Source organism: Pelophylax lessonae (assembly GCF_965119305.1).
Source record: "Pelophylax lessonae genome assembly, chromosome: 8".
In the NCBI taxonomy this organism is placed as follows: Eukaryota; Metazoa; Chordata; class Amphibia; order Anura; family Ranidae; genus Pelophylax; species Pelophylax lessonae.
In genome coordinates this window covers 195,880,963-195,903,999 of record NC_138775.1, presented here as the reverse complement: position 1 = coordinate 195,903,999, position 23,037 = coordinate 195,880,963, and the positions used below count along the sequence as shown (strand labels likewise).

The 23,037-nt window shown below is 43.2% G+C and overlaps 1 protein-coding gene across 1 annotated transcript in view; it reads left to right on the top strand.

Annotated features, from left to right (window-relative positions):
• The window catches only part of BRDT (bromodomain testis associated), a gene marked incomplete at its 3' end in the record, with an annotated part of 211,867 nt that overhangs the window by 156,326 nt on the left and 32,504 nt on the right, over nucleotides 1–23,037 (top strand). The window contains exon 11 of the mRNA XM_082265438.1: nucleotides 16,651–16,697. Within this exon, the coding sequence (XP_082121564.1) occupies nucleotides 16,651–16,697 (47 nt within the window). The remainder of the gene's footprint in view (nucleotides 1–16,650; nucleotides 16,698–23,037) is intronic.

Below are 23,037 nucleotides of genomic sequence, written 5' to 3'. Positions count from 1 at the left end.
GACTGCCTGTGACCACCTTCTATACAGACAGGAGGAGAGACAGCCATCGCCCTCCTCCTGGGACCTGGCTTCCCACCCAAAGACACCCTGTCACATGTGCCCGTGGCTTTTAGAACATATCCCAGGATGCACCAATGTTGTGCAAACCCACTGGGATAATCATCCTGTGTGTCACTGGCTGGGTTTCCGCCGCTTTCCAACAGGCTCCCCTATTGGATACAGTGGGATCACTCCCTCAGACTAGATGAATCACACATGGACACATGCAACAGGCCTAGCTACTGATCAGGCTCCCCTGATAAGCAGATGGAGCAGACTATGGTTTACCTGCTGCTCCCCTGATAAGCAGGCAGAGCAAACTATTTACACTACCTAGCACCTATCTAGGAGGGTGCTACACTTAATACAGGGACTTTGAGTTGGCTGGCGGGTGAGAAATGGGGTGGATTGTCTGGGCCAAGCAAGGATTCAAGACCAGCACAATTGTTCAAGAATTTCTCCTTTACTCTTTAGTTATCTTAATACTACATCTCAGGGCACAGGAGAGTGGATTAGATTGAGTTATGTTCCACCTCTAGATGATTGGACACTGGCAAATGGCATAATTTGACTGAGCCCTGCATAACCCTTCCCAGTCCTAGCAGTGCTTCATTCATTATTTATTTTTTGGGAGTGTCTATAGGCGATGAATCTCTCTGCTAAAATTGTCTTCTACTAAGAGACCCAAAGATCAAATCTGACCTACTACGGTTTATGGCTGCTGATCCTCAGTCTATATTAGCAGCAGTTATCCAGACCAGTCCCTAGGGATTTTGATATTCCTATGGGGGCTGTACTCAGACCCTGGTGGAAGAACCGAGAAGGCCTGTAAGTGACTGTTGTCACTGGATCCCGAGTGTGGTGCTCACTTTGGCACACAGTTCCACTGTACGCTTTAGCTGGTGGGGTGCTATACAGATCCAGAGCCTTTGTCTTGTATGCTTTGCCTGCCTAGGCTAGTGTGTGTACATGTGGCTGGGAGGGTACACTGCGCAGGTGTGAGCACAATTTTGGGATTTGACCCCTTTAGACTTAAAAATTAAAACTGTCATAATGCACGCCTAAGATTTGTCATAGGCCACAGAGTGCACAGAGACCTCTGGCCAACCCTTCCCTAATCTGGTACTGTATTGCATTGCTTCCTTGTGGGCACCACAGCAATAAGAAATCTTAATACCAGGGGACAACTTGGAATGGGGCAACAAAGACTCCCACTTTGATGTTGGAGACAGTCTACCTTCTATAAAACAATTTCTGCACCAGAAAACGTTCTCTAGTTCCAAAGGACTATCCTGTTTTTTTAGTCAATCTTTGGGGCTCCTTCCTCAAATATATTTATATCCAAAGAGGAACTTACTGCCTCTACCACCCATGCTAAAACAATTGACCGATATCCATAATGATTGATTTTTGACCATAAGTGGTCAAGGTCTCAAGTCACCCCAGGAACTACCTTGTGAATGTCCCCTCCCACCCCTTCTAGGTTTGGAAGAGGAGGGGGAAGGGTCTGCAGAATCCTCAATTCTCAAATATCTCCCAATGGTCCACTGTGAGTTTGCTCACAGAGGTGGTCCAAAAGATTTAAGTAAGAATCTGAAGCTGTCACTTCAGAACCCTTAGAGCCTAAGGTTACTGGTTGGGGTCTTGGAAAGCACCCAAGCCAGCCAATTCCTTTCTGTTGCAACAATACCCAATGATGGACAGCTGTGGAAAAATTGGGCAGACACAGCTGTGGACCCTGTGTGTTAACCTGAATAGGAGGCTGAGCCTGGTCTTACTAGTGGACAATGTATCAGTATTTGAAGGACCCTGTAGACAAAAACTTTATGCTTGAAGGCATCATTTTCCTTAGTAAGTGCAGCCATACAATCAGTAATTGCTTTTATGGGGGTCTGTCACTTTTTGTCCAAACCAGCTAAGTCTATGGCTAAATAACTAGGAGCTTTTAAGGCAGATTCCTCCAGCTAGTTAGCACTTTCCTTAAGAATTATGTTTCTGTGTGGGTGGGTTGGGAGATTCTCTCCAACATCTCTCTTGCCTGCGCCTTATGTCTGTCCACAAGTGCTGTGGCTAACTTGCTGGTCCGCAGGACTCCCCTGCAAAAAAAACAGAACAAATGCCATTGTCAGGGAATTTAGAAGGGATTGGGAGGAATTGTAATTTTATCTGCCTTTCTTCAAAATACATTTAATGTTAGGTTTTGTATGTGTTATGAGACCTAGTTTGTTCTTTCCTCCTCATATCAGCACCTCCAGGATCCACATCTGGGTAAGCCATACGTGGCTTTAACAGTTACCAAAAGTAACTGTGATGTGAGATCACCACACAGGGACAGCCGAGTGGAAACCGCTACACTGTCAATGGTCACCGGCCCAACTGTTCACTACAACTAGTTTGTGGATTGCTTGAGATAGCAGTGATATGTTTCCAGAACTCCAATGTAGGAAGGGACAGTTTTGTTTGTGGCACTATATTGCCAACAGGAGGAATATTGATGAGAAAAACGAAAGCAGCCATTTATTTATCAAACATTTATTTATGATTATCAAACATGGATTTATGATTAAGCAGATATATTTGATGTATATGTTGTGAGAAGTCATATTGTATAACAGCTGTTGTATTCAAAAGCCATTTACAGCTCCAGCTGTTAAGATTGTTATCTCAACCTTTTGAAGACCTGTTTAGCCAACAAGCTTTGGAAGGGATAAGACTATGTGAAATGTCCATCCGTATATCAAAGAATGTCACCAAAGACTCAGATGTGACTTTAAAGAAACTAGATAGCTAGGTTCCACCCACTTCAGAATGTATAAAACTGTATTAGGGGCCCTAGCCAGTTAGAGCAATGTTTATCAAATCAACAGAATGTATGTACTGAATTGCTCTCCAAACATGTACCTACATGTTCGTCTAAATAAATATAATTTTCAATCTGGCTTCAACAATCAAAATGTTACCGAAACCCATAAGTTTTGGGGTTTCCCTTACACCATTTTTGACAATACCTTGAATACATTTATTCAAAAAATCACAGGTGAAAAAAGTGGTTTTTACCACTAAAGAAATAGCAGAAGCCTTTGGAGTAAAAGCCATTTTCTGGCACAAAGGAGGATTCTTTTCAGAAACTGCCTTTCAGAAGAAATCCTGACACCCCAAGCCACTTTTTCTTTGAGGGTGATGTTAGCCTCCTTCAAGGCAGTCGCGTACTTGCAGTTTCATTCAGGTTGCAGCTCAACATTCTGACAGCATGAGGCAAGCTCTGTCCCTAGGTTACCGCATATATCTGAGAGTACCAAAACCAAGTTAACTTTGGAATGGTGGCTTTCCAGCTCAGCATTGTTCATTTTTTTTCCTGTGGTGTGGAAGGAAACTGCATGCTGTGCTGAAATGTGCCCCCTCACTTACAACTAGGTCTTAAACAATAGAACACCCACCCCCCCCCCCCCTTGTTTTTGGATATAGTTTTTTTTTCTCTATTTGTTTTGTATCCTTTCCAGTGTTTTGAAGGTGTACTTCTGTCTTAACCTTGTTGCGGTGAGGTACATCGTTTCTGTATCGGCCCCCCCACCCCACCCTGCTACCTTCTGGGACCCGTGTGTCCCAGAAGACGGGGCCATTCAAAAAGCACAGTGGCCTGCCCAGGAGAGACCTATGACGGCCAGAGTGCTAACAAGAGGTAGAGAGAGATTTGTCATAGTTATCTACTGAAGACCTCAATTTAGGATATATCCTTCGAATTGACCTGATTTTGAATACTTTCTGGCAATCTTTCTTTTTTGGTCCTCCTGTCCATTTTGGTTGCACTTTTTCCTGGTTTAGACCTGGCATTCCTGACTTTACTGGGAATTCTATATCCCTCTCTGTGGTTTCACGGATATCTCCTTCTGACTATCCTCCTGATATGTAGCACACCACTATTCTTTGTACAGTTAGCGATTTTGTATACAGTACTCGTAAAAGTCTCCTGAAGAAGCCATAGGCTGGCAAAAAATGTTGAACGGGAGTTACTGCATGCATACATCAATCGTTGACTATATGCTATGTTTTAATCGTAAAATTGATTTTAATTTAATTGTTTCAATGAAATTTGGTTATCTTTTATACAACATTGGTTTTTCTTTGGCACCGATAAAATCCCAATTTTCCCATTCCTCAAATATTTTTGATTATTAAGGAATGTGGTGCGTTTAATTCTTCGACACCTGGCAACATATTCATTGTATATTCAAAAAGCACAGCTCGCGCATGCGCAGTAGGAAACTGGCTTTGAAGCCTGAAGGCTTCACTGCCGCTTCCCCTTAGTTGCAATATTGGTGCCTGAACCTGAGCCAATGGAGGGGGGGGGGGAGCAACCTCATGGGATCCCTGGACAGGTAAGTGTCCTTCTATTAAGTCAACAGCTACATTATTTGTAGTTGCTGACTTTTTTTATTTTATTTGGAGGCTGGAACTAACCGCCGTGAACTAGCCCTAAAAAAAAATACTTCTTGTATTCTGTGTTGTAAAGGGATGTAGTTCTACCCTCCACAGGAGCTGCTGGTAATTTGGGTCCTCTGCTCTGGTCTAGCCCCATGTGAGGCCTCAAGCAGCAGGGAGCAAGGTTCAGCGGGCACAAATGGGGACATTAGCGGTAGGGTGTACAGAGTTACAAGGTTTGTATACCAATGCTAGAAGCCTGGCCAACAAGATGGGAGAGCTGGAGCTGCTGATGTATGAAGAGGACTTAGATTTTGCAGGAATTTCAGAGACTTGGTTTGACAGCTCTCATGATTGGCTGGCGACCATTCAGGGGTATTCCCTTTATCGCAGAGACAGAGACGGTTCAAAAGGGGGAGGGGTATGTCTGTATATTAACAGTGTACAGGTAAATAGGAGGGACAATGTAAGTAATGGAGCTAAGGAGGAGGTAGAATTCCTATGGGTAAAACTTCAAAGGAAAGGCACTATGGGGAAAGTAATATTGGGCGTATACTATAAGCCTCCAAACCAGAGGGAGAAGGGGGAGGCAGACCTCCTGTCACAGATTGGAATGGCAGCAAGGATGGGAAATGTAATTATAATGGGGGACTTCAATTATCCAGATATAGACTGGGCAGAAGGACCCGCGCATTCATCCAAGGCTCGGCAGTTCCTAAATGTTTTGCAGGACAATTTCATGGTGAATGCACCGATGAAATAATGCGATACTAGACCTACTGATTACAAACAATACAGACCTGATCACGGATATAAAAATATGGTGCAAATTAGGAAACCGTGACCATAGGTCAATTAGTTTCAGTATTAATAATAGTAATAGGGAACACAAGGGTAATATAAGCACACTAAATTTCAAAAGAGCCAACTTCCCAAAACTGCGCTCTTTGCTAGAAAATACCAATTGGGATAGAACCCTGGGAACAAAGAACACTTAGGAAAAATGGGAGTGCTTCAAGAGCATACTAAACAAAGGGATTGGCCAGTGCATTCCAAAAGGGAATAAATTTAAAAGGGCAAAAGCAAACCCTGGGTGGCTAAACTCCAACATAAAAAGGCATATTAATACTAAAGAAAGGGCATTCAAAAAATACAAGGCTCCCCATTGGCTAGAGTCCATACTAATGGTGCTCTCTCGCTTAGTTTTCCTCTTCACAGTGGGATCTGTCAGGGATGCCCACTGTCTCCTGGCCTTTTCACCCTTGCCATGGAGCCACTAGCTATACTTCACCTTGGGGGGGTTGCAGGTGGGCCCTCTTGTTGAGCGGATCTCCCTTTATGCGGATGATGCTCTCCTGTACCTCCCTGACGCGGCGGGCTCTTTGGAGCTGGCTTTGCAGATTTTGGACCGTTATGGCTCATTTTCAGGCGTTCGTATTAACTGGGGGAAGTCTCTACTGTTCTTGTCGACCACTCCCGCCCTGGCCTCCCCCTCCCTACCGTTGCAGTGGGTCATGAAGTTCTGGTATCTCGGGATCAAGATCCAGCGTGACCTATCCGAGTACATGGAGGACAATGTTTACCCTATTTTGCAGCAGTTGGTGGTCCGCTGTCAGACCTGGAAATCCCTCCCTTTGACACTGATGGGCAGAATCAACCTTATCAAAATGCTTTTTCTCCCTAAAATTTTGGTACGTTTTTCACCATACCCCGATGCACATACCTAATTCCTTTTTTGCTAAGCTGGATAGAGTTCTGGTGGGCTTTATTTTGACTGGTTCTGCCCCTAGAATAGCGCGGGCTACCCTGAAGCTCCCTCTGTCCCTGGGGGGACTGGCATTACCCATCTTTCGTCAGTATTATTGTGCGGCGGTGGTGGTCACGGTGCGCTGGTGGTTCGCACAACCGAAGGATAACCCGGCGGTGGGACTAGAAGCGGCAATATTGGGCTCCTTTGCAGCGCTTAGTAACCTGGTATATCGCTGGCCTAAGGCCCATGCGACAATGACGATGCAGCCTACGCTCAGGGTCTGGGGGCAGCTGTGGCTGACTCTGATACCATTTCCCGGCACACCCCACTTTGGGGCTATCCCAGGCTACCTCACCCCTAGTCCCTTCCGGACCCAGGACTGTGGCGCCGATACGGTATTACCAAACTTCAGCACGTTATGCCTGCTGGCCGATTACTCCCTTTCCCGCAACTGCGCTTCAAGTTCTGGCTCCCCTCTTTTATGTTTTTTAGGTCTTTGCAGTTGCAGCACGCCCTTCATTCCAAATTCCCTCGGGTGGTCTCGCTGGCCCCTAATACTGGAGCGCTTCCTGATCACCAGAAATGCTGACCGCATTCTCTCCTTGGTCTATCTTAGGATAGCTAGTAAGGTAGGGGGTGGCTGCGATAGGCTCCTGGCTCTCTGGAAGGAGGATATACCCACATTAGCAGAGGAAACTTGGAAGGAGGGGCTGGAATATTATGTGTCCAGGATGATCTCTGCTAGGGACAGGTTTATTCAAATAAAGTTCCTTCAAAGGGCTTATTATACCCCTCAGTGGGTGGCTAAGATTTAGCTGGACAGCTCAGAGGTATGTCCTAGAGGCTGCGGTCAGGTCGGCATCTTTATACACATGGTGTGGTCCTGCCCTGTGGTCCAGACCTTCTGGGGGGAAGTGGTTGCCGAATATCAGCTTATGGGTGTCTCCACAATGGTCGGGATCCCCGAATGCTGTTATTGGGCATTTGTGAGGTGGTCACCCCTAGGGTACACATGCAGCTGTTTGTGTTCTACCTTCTCTTTTATGCCAGAAAGGTTATCCTGCTTAAATGGAAGTCGCCTGACCCACCCCTGGTGTCAACCTGGAGGGTGCTGGTTGACTGCGTTTTTCCCCTGTATAGGCTCACGTACATGAGTAGAGGTTGCCCTCAGAAATTTGACAAGGTCTGGGGCCTCTGGACGGGCTCTCAGGCGATCACGTGAGCGAATTGGTCGCTGACACCTCGATTCTCTCTCCCCTCCCCTTTGTACTGGTGCTCCTCTTCTCTCTCTCTTCCCCCCTCTTCTCTGGCCTTCCTGTCCTACACCTTCTCTTGCTCTCTGTTCTTCCTACTCTCTGCTTGCTTCTCTCTGCCTCCTGACCCCCTCTTCTATCCTGTTGTCCCTTGCCTCTTTGCCAGTGGAACCATCTTTTTGAAATTGTGCCTCATCTTGATTTCTACCAATGACTGCCTATTGCATATTTTTTGTTTATGAACCTTTATTCTCTCCAAGAGCATCTTGTACTACTGATTGCCTTGCCCTGACATTGTGTACACTGTACGAATTACCACCCTTTGTGCTTACATTTTGATCTTGTTTTTTTTTTGTTTTATGTTAATGGTTGGTTTTGTTTATGCTGTTTGAAAATCAATAAAAATGTTTGTTAAAAAAAAAAAATACAAGGCTGAGGGGTCATTGGCAGCATTCCAACATTACAAAGAGTGCAATAAGAAATGTAAAGGTGAAATCAAGGCAGCCAAAATAGAGCATGAGAGACATATAGATGAAGAGAGTAAAAAAAAAAAACCCCAAGAAATTCTTGTAGTATATAAGTAGTAAGAAAGCGAGACCAGAACACATTGGCCCCATAAAAGACGACGAAGAGATCTGGCCACAGAGGACAGTGAGAAGGCAAAAGTACTAAATAATTTCTTCTCTTCAGCCTTCACAAAAGAATTGGGGGGCTACACTAACCCAGCTTGCAATTCTAAATTAAATAATACACCCCAGAAATGACCCCCATGGTTAACAGGAGATAGACTTAGAACTAAACTAGAGAAACTTAACATAAATAACTGGATGGCTTGCACCCGAGAGTTCTTAAAGAACTCAGCCAGGAGATCGCCAGACCATTATTCTTGATCTTTACGGATAGTCTACAGATGGGAATGGTGCCAGTTGATTGGAAAAAAGCCAACGTGGTACCAATATTTAAAAAAGGGCCGAGATATATCCCTGGTAACTATAGGCCGGTCAGCCTAACATCAGTAGTCTGCAAGATTTTTGAGGGGATGTTAAGGGACTATATACAAGACTTTAGTAATGAGAACGGTATTATTAGTAGTAATCAGCCTGGTTTCATGAAAAATCAGTTCTTGTCAGACCAATCTATTAACCTTCTACGATGAAGTGAGTTGCCATCTAGATAAAGGAAGGCCTGTGGATGTGGTGTATCTGGACTTTGCAAAGGCATTTGACACAGTTCCCCACAAACGCTTACTGTACAAACTAAGGTACGTAGGTATGGACCATAGGGTGAGTACCTGGATAGAGAACTGGCTCAGGGGAGAGTCCAGAAGGTGGTGATAAATGGGGAGTACTCGGATTGCACGGGTGTGGAAAGTGGGGTCCCTCAAGGATCTGTCCTGGGACCAATCCTGTTTTAATTTATTCATAAATGATCTAGAGGAAGGGATATCTAGCACAATCTCAGTATTTGTGGATGATACCAAACTAAGCAGTGCAATAACTTCTATGCAGGACGTGGAAACCTTACAAGCAGACCTGAACAAAATAATGGGGTGGGCAACTACATGGCAGATGAGGTTTAATGTTGAAAAATGTAAGGTAATGCACTGTGGCGTCAAACACGAACGCAAGGTACTCACTAGGGGGGGAGCCTCTGGGTGAATCAAAGATGGAAAAGGACCTGGGGGTCCTAGTGGACAACAGGCTTGGCAGTGGCATGCAATGCCAAGCCGCTGCAAGCAAAGCCAATAGAATACCGGCATGTATGAAAAAGGGGATTCACTCCAGAAATAAAGAAATTATTCTCTCACTTTACAAGACTCTGGTCCGGCCACATCTGGAGTGTTTCGTCCAGTTCTGGGCACCAGTCCTCAGGAAGGATGTGCTGGACCTGGAGAAAGTCCAGAGAAGGGCAGCAAAAATAATTAGGGGAATGGAGGATCTCAGCTATGAGGAAAGACTACAAGCAGTGAACTTATTCTCTCTGGAGAAGTGGCTTAAGAGGGGATATGATATCCATGTACAAATACTGTACTGGTGACCCGAGCATAAGGAACAAACTTTTCAGAGAAAGGGAATACAATAAGACACGTGGCCACTCACTAAAACTAGAAGAAAAAATGTTTAACCTTAAAATACGTAGGGTGTTCTTTACTGTCAGAGCAGTGGGGATGTGGAATTCTCTTCCACAAGCAGTGGTATCAGTGGGGAGCATTATAGTTTCAAAAAAATATTCGACGGGCACCTTAAAGACCACAACATACAGGGGTATACAGTGTACGGTTAACATCAAACACACACACATTATAGGTTGAACTGGATGGACTGATGTCTTTTTTCGACCTCACTAACTATGTATCTTCACTGGCACTACCAGAATACCTTTCTGCAAGCCCCCAGTAGGCACGCAAGAATGATACTCACAACCCTTTAAAAGATGAACTGTAATGGTATCAATGTCAAAAAGCATAAACACAATGCTAGCTGTATAAATAACCTTGCAGTGATGCATATGCAAATTCAGATTCCAGCTTATACTGCAACCGCAATAGCATGAACAGTAGCTCTCTGTATGAGGTGATATGCATGGACAAGCTATGTCACTTGGGATCTCTCAAACAAAGGGGCTAGGTGTAGGCCTGCAAGATATAAACTTAAGTTAAACTCGGTTCTGTCCTCAGGATAGAGTAATTTGTGTGAGTCTTTGTGATGGATCTTCAGCCGGCTACGTGGGGACCCTTTAAGAATGTTGGCACACACAGTGATGAGAATTTTTAAATTAAATCAGTATTGCAGAAATATATCAGATGTTGAACTTAATAAGAGAGCTCCTCTGAAGCAAATGTACCCTGAGAAGGGGCAGCAGCCAGGTGCCAAGATGTACATCATGATCATAGTTAAATGAAAAGGTGGGCACAATATCTGCACACTGTAGTACAAATTACTAAGCTGTGTGAGGCTCTGTCTAAATGGCTTTGGCCATTCACACAGCAGCTGGTGTGTGTGTGTCTGTGACTGTAAATTGTTGGCAGGTGAATGCAGCTCATCTCAATATCCTAAGAAAGAGAGAAAGTGAGAGGACCTAGATTCATTGGTCCCTTTCTCTGCAGCCCCAGCTGCACAGATAAATGAATAGGAAGCACTCTGAGGCTTCCTGTTCATTCACAAACTGAAGCACAGTCAACACAGTTTTCTATGCTTCAGTGATGAATGGACACAAAAGGAATCCTTATTGATCACTCGCTATGTTCAGGAAAAGATGGTCCGGTAAATATAACTTTTTTCCTGGCCCCCCGTTCTCCATCCTGGAGCAATCCTTCTAAATGCCCACAGCAGCTGCCCGCAGGAGAGGAGCGAAGCCGGAAACGCTGCTGGGGTTGGGGGGGAGGGGGGCACACAGGGTGGACTAAACAGAATGTGACAGGGGGTGCGCAGATACTACAGAACTGAACTCCCTGCAACATAGCCAGAGGGGAAAAGCCAGCAGTGCTGCAAGCGAATCCACAAAAGTCACAAGGCAATAGAACTGGCCCTTTTGAACTGATAGGGCCTGGGGCGGTTACAGGAGGGCCGGCTGTACTGCCTTGTCAGCAGCCCTGCGTTCAGCACCATACAGCCACGTGTCGCACAGTGGCCTGATCCCTACAGCCTGATTCTTTTTAGTAGCTCCCATGGTCACTTGTACAGCACAGCCACTCCTGCTTAATGCCATGTGCCCCAGGCAGCTTTCAAAGCAGGCTCAAAAACACTATTCTGTCTGTCCTCTCCTTTAGCTTTTACTAGCAGCAGCCCTGTGCCCCAGCTCATGGCTGTTCCCTGTGTTCCAGGCTCCTAGATCAACCCCACTCAACACACCAGTTTCAGCTGATCTGCTCACAGTTTCAAACTCCTTTTGGCAGTCCAGGCCATGCAGCATGCAGTAGGAGGCCTCCTGCCCCATTTAGTAGGAGTCCTCCTGCTCCGTTGCTAGGGGTAGGCATAGTCCCAGGTTGTTATGGCAGCCAATAGTTTTTCACCTTGTTCTTTTTCCCTGCACCCCTTTGCTTGCAGGGAGGGTAAACGAGCTGCAGCCGCCTGGAAGGAATGCTTTGCCAGGCAGCTTATAGAAGCCGCAGGGTTTACATGCCAACATCCGTTTCCAAATCACCAAGTCCGTCAGTGACATGTCCTCACCACATTCTGTATGTGAAAAGAGTAATAATAAAAAAAGAACTGATTGCATTTTCACTTCTTCATTTTACTTCTAATTTATTTTATGCCTGTCCTTATTAATTTGTGCTGTGTCTACTGTCACTTTTTTTCTGCATCCCAATTGCTGTCAGATCCTCCACTGAATGGGAGAAATGAATTCCAAACGTATTTAAAATGTCACAAAAATGCATAATGGTCTTGGGTAAAATTTGAATGTTGTAGTTTTCAACGGAGAGAACATCTGCCTTGGAATGCAATTATTCTGCATAGCCTGGTGTATGACATAGTCATTACATGAGCCAAGAGAATAATTTTGCCTAATAAATAGCAAATTTGCTCATGGAAATTGTAATGCTTTCTTATTTGTGTTTCTACCTACCATTAATAGACCCATTTAAAAATATTTCATACAGCTGAAACATTTCACTTCTAGTTGTTGTATATGCTGTGCTAGCTTTGTAATTGCAGAAATGGCTTTACACATTCAGGTTAATTCAATAATTCAGTGAACTACAGTAAACAGAAATGTAAATTCTATGGGTGATTATGCTTTGTATGTAATTGCAAATGAACAATCCATAACTAAATACATTTTACAAAATGTTTTATTTTTGTGCAGCCACATACATGAACAGATCAGAAATGACTGTTTTTTTCCAACTACTACTTCCATTATTGGAATGGGGAAACTGGATACGTTTCACTGAACATAAGCCCATCCATACCTTTTTTTTTGCACCTTTGTTTTGGGAAAAAATGTACAGGTCTATTTTAAAGTATTGAATGACATTTTAGGCCTTAATTATGGTAATCGCTCATGAAAGTGCTTGTAACGTGTAACGTGCATTTCAAGTGCATAGTAACCAGCTCCTCCCAGAACAACCTCAAATTTACTCAACCTAGTGTATAAGGATAATGTGATCTTTACCGATTCCTACATCATAGTACATAACACATTGATACATTAATTATATTTACAATAATATTTAGGCCTATAGAAGTACAAGTATTAAAATTAGTATTGATATTCTAACATATGGTAAGTTTTTAGGTAATATATAGATATATTCATTAGGAAGCTAAAATGGCGCTTATGAGTCGGTCACAAAGATGTTATCATACTAGTGCCAATACCAATGCAAATACCAACACCTTGTACCAATGTATAATTTTATAAGTGTGATGATAAACCCTATAAAAGGGGAAATTATATTCAATAGGCTGACAGAAGCCAACAGCATTTGGGCCAGCTTGAACGTGTATTGCAAAAAAGGTAACTAAGAATTCCCATTTAACAAGTAATAGTTTATTATAAGTAAGGGTTAACAAGTGGCAACACTGCTTTAGTATCTGCTGTGTTGCATATACAGTTGGTATAGAAAATAATCCCCCCCCCCCCTTTTTAAAATCATTTTCTTGCTTTGCAGCCTTAAATGGAGACACACCATTTTTGTTTTACCCAGTTGTATTTACTCAGCGCAACTTATAACATCCAAGTGAAAGATAACACCAACATGTCAGATAAAAAAAAATAGAAAACAGAATCACTGAATTAGAAAAAGGATTACCCACTTGTAAGTATTTTGTTGAACCACATTTTGCTTTAATTACAGCCTTTAGTCTATTGGGATAGGTCTCTACCAACTTTGCACATCTAGACTTTGCAATATTTGCCTATTCTTCCTTGCAGAACTGCTCAAGTTCAGTTAAATTTGATGGTGACTGTTTATGGACAGCAGTCTTCAAGTCATTGCACATATTTTCAATGGGGTTTAAGTCTGGGCTCAACCTAGGCCATGAAAGGACATTCACCTTTTTCTCCTTCAATCACTGTTTGTGTCATTGTCATGTTGGAAGGTAAACCTTCTTCCCATTGACCACTTTCTGGAAGAGGGCAGCAAATGTTCCTCAAGAATTTGATGGTGTTTTTCCCCACCCATTTTTCCTTCTGTCCAGACAAGTGCTCCATTCCCTGCTGCAAATAAACACTGCCATAACAGGATATTGCCACCTGCATGCTTTACTGTAGGAATTTTGATATTTGGATGGTGAGCTGTGTTGGATTTCTGCCAGACATATCGTTTGGTTTTGAGGCCAAATAATTCAATTTTAGTTGTTTCTGACCATGGCCATTTTTCAGGGCAAGGGGTGCTGGGTTTTGCTACAGTGTCTATTGATGCTGGCTGCTGGGGGACCTATTTTCTGCTGGAGGTGATATTTTTTGTGGGGGGGGGGGGGTATTGTAGCTGGGGTTGGTCTAATGTTGCTGGGGAGTCAGCTGTTGCTGGAAGGGATCTACTGTTGAGGGAGCAGTCTATTTTAGCTGGCTGCTGGAGGGTCTATTGATGCTGTCTGTGTGGAGATCTGTTGCTGCTGAAGGTCTATTGTTGGGGGGGGTTTGTTGCGAGTGGTCTATTGTTGCCAGGGGGGTCTATTTACTCCAGGCGCATATATTTACTGCTTTTCTTGTTATTATTGACCAGTTCCATACAAATTACTTAGAACTACAAACGTTACTTGGTTCTGTATATTTTATAAGGGGCAGTACTTGGGAGGTGGGTAGGGAGTGGAACCAAGGAACAGTGTTTTGAGGGGTAACTCCGAAAAGGGGAGTTCCTGCACCTATTCTGAGGAAAAAAAGCCCTGTGCCTGACCATTACACCACCTCAATCTTCAAGGTGCGTTCTGGCAAAGCTCAGTCATGACCGCATGTGGCCTTTCTTGAGTGGCTATTTTCTTTTAACCCTCCTATACAAGCCACACTTGTGGAGAATTTGTGATTATTATTGTCACATGCACAAAATTACCACTCTGTCATAAATTCCTGCAACTGCTTCAGAGTTGCTGTAGGCCTCATGCTAGCCACTCTGACCAGTTTTCTTCTGGCTCTTTCATCCAGTTTGGAGAGACGTCCTGATCCAGGAAGGGTCTGTGTTGTACCAAATACCTTCCAATTCTTAATAACAGATTTCACTGTGCATCTAGACATTGATAAAGCCGTTATTTTTTTTTTTTTTTTGTATCCATCTCCTGACTTGTGTCTGTCCATAACTTTATTACGGAGATCTTTTCATCGTGCCTTGCCACTTGTAGTTAATTGTTTGCTTCAGTTGCACTACCAGGGACTAAAATGCTCCAGGAAAGCTCTTTTCATGCTGAACTAATCAAAATGATCACAGTTTAACCACTTCAGGCCCTATTTTGCGATTCGGCACTGCGTGACTTTAGCGGACCAATTTGTTCTCTGCTACATACTTTTGGTAAAAAAAACAGCAATAAGCGTATTTTGATTGGTTTGCACAAAAGTTATTGTGTTTACGAACTACGGGAAAAATGTATGTAATTTTTTTTTTTTTTTTACAAGTAATGGCGGTGATCTGTTTTTTTTTTTTTTTTTGCCGGACTGCGACATTGCGGCGGACATATCGGACCCCTGACTGACATTTTTGACTCTTTTGGGGGGGTACCAGTGACATTACTACAGTAATCAGTGCTATAAATATGCACTGTTACTGTAAAAATGACATTGGCAGGGAAGGGGTTAACTTGGTGATCAAGGGGTTAAGTGTGTCCCTAGGGGCATGATTCTAACTGTTAGGGGGCGTTTCTAGTGAAGTAACCAGAGGGACATGAGATCCTATATAGCAGGATCGCATAGCCTCTGTGCCTACTTCAGTGAGAATGACAGACGGCTGTGTTTACATCAGCCGTCTGTCTTTCTCCCTCTCCTGTGGGAGATTGCGAGTGGCCGGCGGCCATCACAGCCGCCGGTCACACGTGCTGGCTAGGCATGGAATGAGTGGGGGCGGGAGCGCGCCTCTGGCAGGACTGCGCTCGCCCCCTACAGGCTCTTTGGCAAGCGACGTAGTACTACGTCACTTTGCCTGTAAGCGGCCGCGTGCCGCAGTAAATATACAGGAGACGGTCGGCAAGTGGTTAAAGTCAAATTGCTTTGTGTGCCATTAGGAAGGTGATTAGCTTCACCTGATTGAGGGAGGGGATGATCCTTTTTCCAACTCAGTGATTTTGTTTGATTTTTTTTTCTAACATGTTGGTGTTATATCTTTCACTTGGATGTTAGAAGTTGCACTAGTAAACACAGCTGGACAAAGCAAAAACTGTCCTCATTTAAGGCTGCAAAGGAACAAAATCTGAATATTTTAAAGGGGGTGATTCTTTTTTTTTATACCCACTGTATGAAACATGCCTCCATTTCTACTGCATGTTGCAGGTTGGAAACTATAAAGGGCAGGGATGCCTGAAGTTGCCATATTACTGGCTAAATGTGTATTCTTGCTGTGCTGTAACCCCTGTGCATTTTATTTATTTATTTATTTATATATATATATAATCTATATATAGCCTCTTTGTACATTAAAGTGGATGTAAACCCTCACATATACCCAGTGAAGAGAATAGCCTCCGATACACACAGATGAAACAAATCTCCCTACATAAGTTTTACTTGTATATATGCAGTCTTCCCTTTTTCTAAACTCTTTGAAAAGTGCAGATCATGTTAGGAATCTTTCTTCCTCATTCAGCAGTGGGTGGGAAGTCTTGGCTTACATTTTGTGTGAGAGTTGATTGGAAAAAAAGGCACACCCCCCCCCCCCTCCCTCCCCTTACTATTCTACTTAGGCAGAGGAACGAAGGAACCTACAGAGCTGTAGTCTGAATATAAAAGCTCTGTTATTCTACCTCCCGACACAAATTTTCAGCTGCTATCATCTCATGTGTCAGAGAGCCTGCTGATAACAGAGGAACGGAGCACCAGAGACAAACGGCACTCTGCGCTTTGGAGAGATATAAATAAACACTGCAGATGTATGTGCCTAGGTCAAAATTTTTATGAATGGGGTTTACAACCACTTTAAGGTTCTTGTGCAGTTAATCTTATTGATGTATGGTATGATTGTTATAGCTCATTGTAGCATCTGAAATTGAGCTTCTTGGAAGATTTTTAAGGCGCAAGTAACATGTTTGCCTTCCTCGTTTTCAGAAACTCACGCTCCTAATAAGAATATTCTTCATGTGAAGGAAAACCTGGTAAATACTAATCTCTAATGATGACACTATTTGCTACTGTAATTTTTATGGTGCAAACCAGAGAGAATATTAATGGCTCAAGTAATGTAATATACAATCAGTGAAATATATATGCACACTGAAATTCTAGTTTTAACGGCCTGTTACAATGGACATTTATTCTTATTTTGTGAATGATCTTAGAAGTGTCTCCAAACAATTTCTCAGAAAATAGGTGCAGGAACCCCCCCCCCCCATCAGAGTCACCCCTTTTCTCAGCCCCCTACCCCCCTCTTAGCACCATTACGTGGTTCCATCCCCTACCCATCTCCCAGTACCGTTCCTTTTAGAGAATACAGAACCACGTACCATTTTGTGGTGCAAAGTAATTTAAATGAAATTTGGTAATAACAAGAAAAGCTGTAAAATAGTTACCTTGCAGCCAGTAACAAAAAATACCCACCAGCAACAATAGATCCATCTAACAACAATAGACCACCCACAACAAAATGTCCCCCCTAACAACCGTAGACTCCAGCAAGCAATCAATATATCCCCACAGCCAGCATCAACTGACCCCCTCCCTCAACAGTAGATCTCTCCCAGCAACAACTGACCCCCTCCCTCAGTAGTAGATCTCTCCCAGCATCAACTCACCCCTCTCAGCAATAGAACACCCACCCCCTGCAACAGTATGTCCCCCACCAGCAACAATAGACCTCCTCAGCAATAATAGACCCCCCTGAAAAAATAGATCTTCTCCAGCAGCCAGCATCAATGAACCTTCATGCACAGCCCAGCATCCTTTGCCGTTACATACAGTCAGTGCTGGAGGCTCCTGAACTGCGCCCCCCCCCCCCCCCTCATTCCAACTGAAAAAAAGCCCTGTATATCTCAAAACATAATGGTGGCAGCTATCCTTCGAGAGAACCAACACTTACAGGGTAGAAATTAAAAATTGCTCATCTGGTGTATAGTGTCACTCTGTTCTCTCCCAGCATCTTTTACACTGCATCCATGGGCTGCTGGGGTGGAGAAAAGTCTGTAGCACGTCCTGTGGCTACCAGGAAGCCGAACGGAACCAGCGTGGAACGTGGCACAGAAATAAGGTCGCTGGGAGATGGCTGGAAACACTGTATTGAAAGGGCAGGCTATGCACTCGGAGCTTCAGCCCATTCTAGTGTTCAGCCCCCCCCCCCCCCCCCAGTGAAGTAATTTTCATGCGTTCCACGCTGGTTCTGTTCAAAGAGCTCAGAGTGATACTTTACATCAGATGAGCAATTTTTAACTTCTATCCTGTGAGTGTAATGTAATTTGCTATTAAACCATTTACACTAATACTACACTCAGGTGGCTCTTCCAGTTTTTCACTTTCTAGCATTCCTCGTCAGAACGAACTGTTGGGATATAAGGAGGCCATTAGGAGTATTGATCAGTGTGTGTGTGTGTGTATGTATGAAATTGAAGATCTACAGTATCTCACAAAAGTGAGTACACCCCTCATATTTTTGTAAATATTTTATATCTTCATGTGACAACACTGAAGAAATTACACTTTACTACAATGTAAAGTAGTGAGTGTACAGCTTGTATAACAGTGTAAATTTGCTGTCCCTTCAAAATAACTCAACACACAGCCATTAATGTCTACACTGCTTGCAACAAAAGTGACTACATCCCTAAGTGAAAATGTCCAAATTTAGACCAATTAGCCATTTTCCCAATCTGGTGTCCTATGATTTGTTAGTGTTACAAGGTCTCAGGTGTGAATGGGGAGCAGGTGTGTTAAATTTGGTGTTATTTCACTCTCTCTTACTGGTCACTGAAAGTGCAACATGGTACCTCATGGCAAAGAACTCTCTGAGGATCTTAAAAATGAATTGTTGCTCTACATGGCCTAGACTATAAGCAGATTGCCAAGACACTGAAACTGAGCTGCAGCTTAATTTGGCCAAGACCATACAGCGGTTTAACAGGACAGGTTCCACTCAGAACAGGCCTCGCCATGGTCGACCAAAGAAGTTGAAGGCATGTGCTCCGCATCATATCCAGAGGTTGTCTCTGGGAAATATATGTATGAGTGCTGCCAGCATTGCTGCAGAGGTTGAAGGGGTGGGGGGTCAGCCTGTCAGTGCTCAGACCATACGCCGCACACTGCATCAAATTGGTCTGCATGGCTGTCATCCCAGAAGGAAGCCTCTTCTAAAGATAATGCAGAAGAAAGCCCGCAAACAGTTTGCTGAAGGCAAGCAGACTAAGGACATGGATTACTGGAACCATGTCCTGTGGTCTGATGAGACCAAGATCAAATGATTTTGTTCAGATGGTGTAAAGCGTGTGGGGCAGCAACCAGGTGAGGAATAAAGAGACAAGTGTGTCTTGCCTACAGTCAAGCATGGTGATGGGAGTGTCATGCTCTGGGGCTGCATTAGTCCTGCCGACACTGTGGAGCTACAGTTCATTGAAGGAGCCATTAATACCAACATGTACTGTGACATACTGAAGCAGAGCATGATCCCCTCCCTTCGGAGACTGGGCCGCATGGCAGTATTCCAACATAATGACCCCCAAACACACCTCCAAAACGACCACTGCCTTGCTAAAGAAGCTGAGGATAAAGGTGATGGACTGGCCAAGCATGTCTCCAGACCTAAACCCTATTGAGCATCTGTGGGACATCCTCAAATGGAAGGTGGAGGAGCGCAAGGTCTCTAACATCCACCAGCTCCTTGATGTCGTCATGGAGGAGTGGAAGAGGACTCCAGTGGCAACCTGTGAAGCTCTGGTGAACTCCATGCCCAAGAGGGTTGGGGCAGTGCTGGAAAATAATGGTGGCCACACAAAATATTGACACTTTGGGTTCCAATTTAGACATTTTCACTTAGGGGTGTATTCACTTTTGTTGCCAGCGGTTTCGATTTTAATGGCTGTGTGTTGAGTTATTTTGAGGGGACAGCAAATTTACACTGTTATACAAGCTGTACACTCACTACTTGACATTGTAGCAAAGTGTAATTTCTTCAGTGTTGTCACATGAAAAGATATAATAAAATATTACAAAAAATGTGAGAGGTGTACTCACTTTTGTGAGATACTGTATGTTCCTATTTTTTCGGTTCATGGGCTTTGTCAAGAAACCATGGTTTAAAATTTCCTATGATTGCACTTGGCTTCCAGGCCTTATTTGATTGTATGTTAGGCAGTGACTGGATCCCACCAGACTGGTTGATGTAATGTTTGGACTTAAAGTGACATTAAAATTTGGTTCACACTACTGCGATGTCAGACATCGCATGTGATTCGCACCGCATTGCTGTGCAGATCACATGCGTTGTCTGTTCAATGCGAATTCAGCCATACAGTTGTATGGCTGAACTCGCATTGGATTCACACAAATAAGGTGCAGGAAACTTTTTTTTTTTTTTTTTTTTTTCCCCACACTGAAATCGGATCGCTTGGGTGTGAACAACCATGCTATCCGATTCCTGTTCGAATTCATAGTTCGCAATCTGCAAACTGATCTAAGGGTGCCATTAACTTTGTATTAACACCCACAACGGTTTGCAGAGGGCAGTGTGAACTGTCTGTGGGGGGAGATGCTATGCGGGAACCCGCACTAGAATCATGCTGGTTCCGGCATCACATATGTGAACCCAGGCTTAGCATAAAGGTTCATTTATTACAAAATAAATAAAAAAATTAAAAAAATCTCAATCATGTCACTTACCTGCTTTGTGCAGTGGTTTTGCACAGAGCAACCCCGATCCTCCTGGCTCCTCCTCTACAGCCAGTGCCCCCAATAGAGAGCCACTTTCTCTGGGGGTATTGCTGCATGCTCGCTCCTGATCCCTTCTCCGAGACACATAGGGTACACAGAGCCGCGTCACGGCCCTGCCCCCCAGCTCTCTCCTTATTGGCTCACTGGCTGTGATTGACAGTAGCAGAAGTCAATGGCTCCTGGTGCTGTCTCAGCCAATGAGGAATGAGAGACCCAGGAGAAGCTCCGCTCTCATGCACATCGTGGATCGAGGTGAGTATTAGGGGGGGTCGCTGCACACAGAAGGCTTTTTTACCTTCATGCATAGAATGCATAAAGGTAAAAAGCCTTGAGCCTTTAAAACCACTTTAAACGTGAAGTATGGCCTTAATAAAAAAAAAAAAGAAATAAATAAAGCCAAAAAATCTTTGGGTATACTTCTTTAAAGGCTCAGGTATTTGGTACACTGGCAGGTGTTCTATAGCATTGCATTAGTCCCTTTTTGTTATGCTTTGAAAGTGCCAACTCTGTAAACTTTGTAGCCTCTTATGCTCTCATTCTTGAACTTGGAAAGGGGGTGTGTGTGTGTGTATGTATATATATATGTATATATATATATATATATATATATGTATATATATATATATATATATATATATATATATATATATATATATATATATATATATATATATATATATATATATATATATACACACAGTGCCTTGCGAAAGTATTCGGCCCCCTCAAACTTTGCCACCTTTTGCCACATTTCAGGCTTCAAACATAAAGATATAAAACTGTAAATTTTTGTGAAGAATCAAGTGGGACACAATCATGAAGTGGAACGAAATTTATTGGATATTTCAAACTTTTTTAACAAATAAAAAACTGAAAAACTTAAGCCCCCTTAAGTTAATACTTTGTAGCGCCACCTTTTGCTGTGATTACAGCTGTGAGTCGCTTGGGGTATGTCTCGATCAGTTTTGCACATCGAGAGACTAACATTTTTGCCCATTCCTCCTTGCAAAACAGCTCAAGCTCAGTGAGGTTGGATGGAGAGCGTTTGTGAACAGCCATTTTCAGTTCTTTCCACAGATTCTCGATTGGATTCAGGTCTGGACTTTGACTTGGCCATTCTAACACCTGGATATGTTTATTTGTGAACCATTCCATTGTAGATTTTGCTTTATGTTTTGGATCATTGTCTTGTTGGAAGACAAATCTCCGTCCCAGTCTCAGGTCTTTTGCAGACTCCATCAGGTTTTCTTCCAGAATGGTCCTGTATTTGGCTCCATCCATCTTCCCATCAATTTTAACCATCTTCCCTGTCCCTGCTGAAGAAAAGCAGGCCCAAACCATGATGCTGCCACCACCATGTTTGACAGTGGAGATGGTGTGTTCAGGGTGATGAGCTGTGTTGCTTTTATGCCAAACAATGTTTTGCATTGTTACCAAAAAGTTCGATTTTGGTTTCATTTGACCAGAGCACCTTCTTCCACATGTTTGGTGCGTCTCCCAGGTGGCTTGTGGAAAACTTTAAACGACACTTTTTATGGATATCTTTAAGAAATGGCTTTCTTCTTGACATAAAGGCCAGATTTCCATATAGGCCAGATTTGTGCAGTATACGACTGATTGTTGTCCTATGGACAGAGTCTCCCACCTCAGCTGTAGATCTCTGCAGTTAATCCAGAGTGATCATGGGCCTCTTGGCTGCATCTCTGATCAGTCTTCTCCTTGTATGAGCTGAAAGTTTAGAAGGACGGCCAGGTCTTCATAGATTTGCAGTGGTCTGATACTCCTTCCATTTCAATATTATCGCTTGCACAGTGCTCCTTCGGATGTTTAAAGTTTGGGAAATCTTTTTTTATCCAAATCCAGCTTTAAACTTCTCCACAACAGTATCTCGGACCTGCCTGGTGTGTTCCTTGTTCTTCATGATGCTCTCTGCGCTTTAAACGGACCTCTGAGACTATCACAGTGCAGGTGCATTTATACGGAGACTTGATTACACACAGGTGGATTCTATTTATCATCATTAGTCATTTAGGTCAACATTGGATCATTCAGAGATCCTCACTGAACTTCTGGAGAGAGTTTGCTGCACTGAAAGTAAAGGGGCTGAATAATTTTGCACGCCCAATTTTTCCATTTTTTATTTAACAAAGTTTGAAATGTCCAATAAATTTCGTTCCACTTCATGATTGTGTCCCACTTGTTGTTGATTCTCCACAAAAAATTAGAGTTTTCTATCTTTGTTTGAAGCCTAAAATGTGGCAAAAGGTTGCAAAGTTCAAGGGGGCCGAATACTTTCGCAAGGCACTATGTATGTATGTGTATATGTGTGTGTGTGTGTGTATGTATGTATATATATATATATATATATATATATATATATATATATATATATATATATATATATATAATCTTACTGGAGATCAAATAGAGGGATCCTTCTCCATAAGGAAGAGCTTCTAAAAAGCTGAAAAATGCAGTGTTAAATGTACAGAATATGGTCCTGGAGAACCCAGAACAAAGTGAATAAAGCTGAACGCCAGGCACTATGATATAGCTCCCAGCTGTCCTTGATTTAAAACAAAG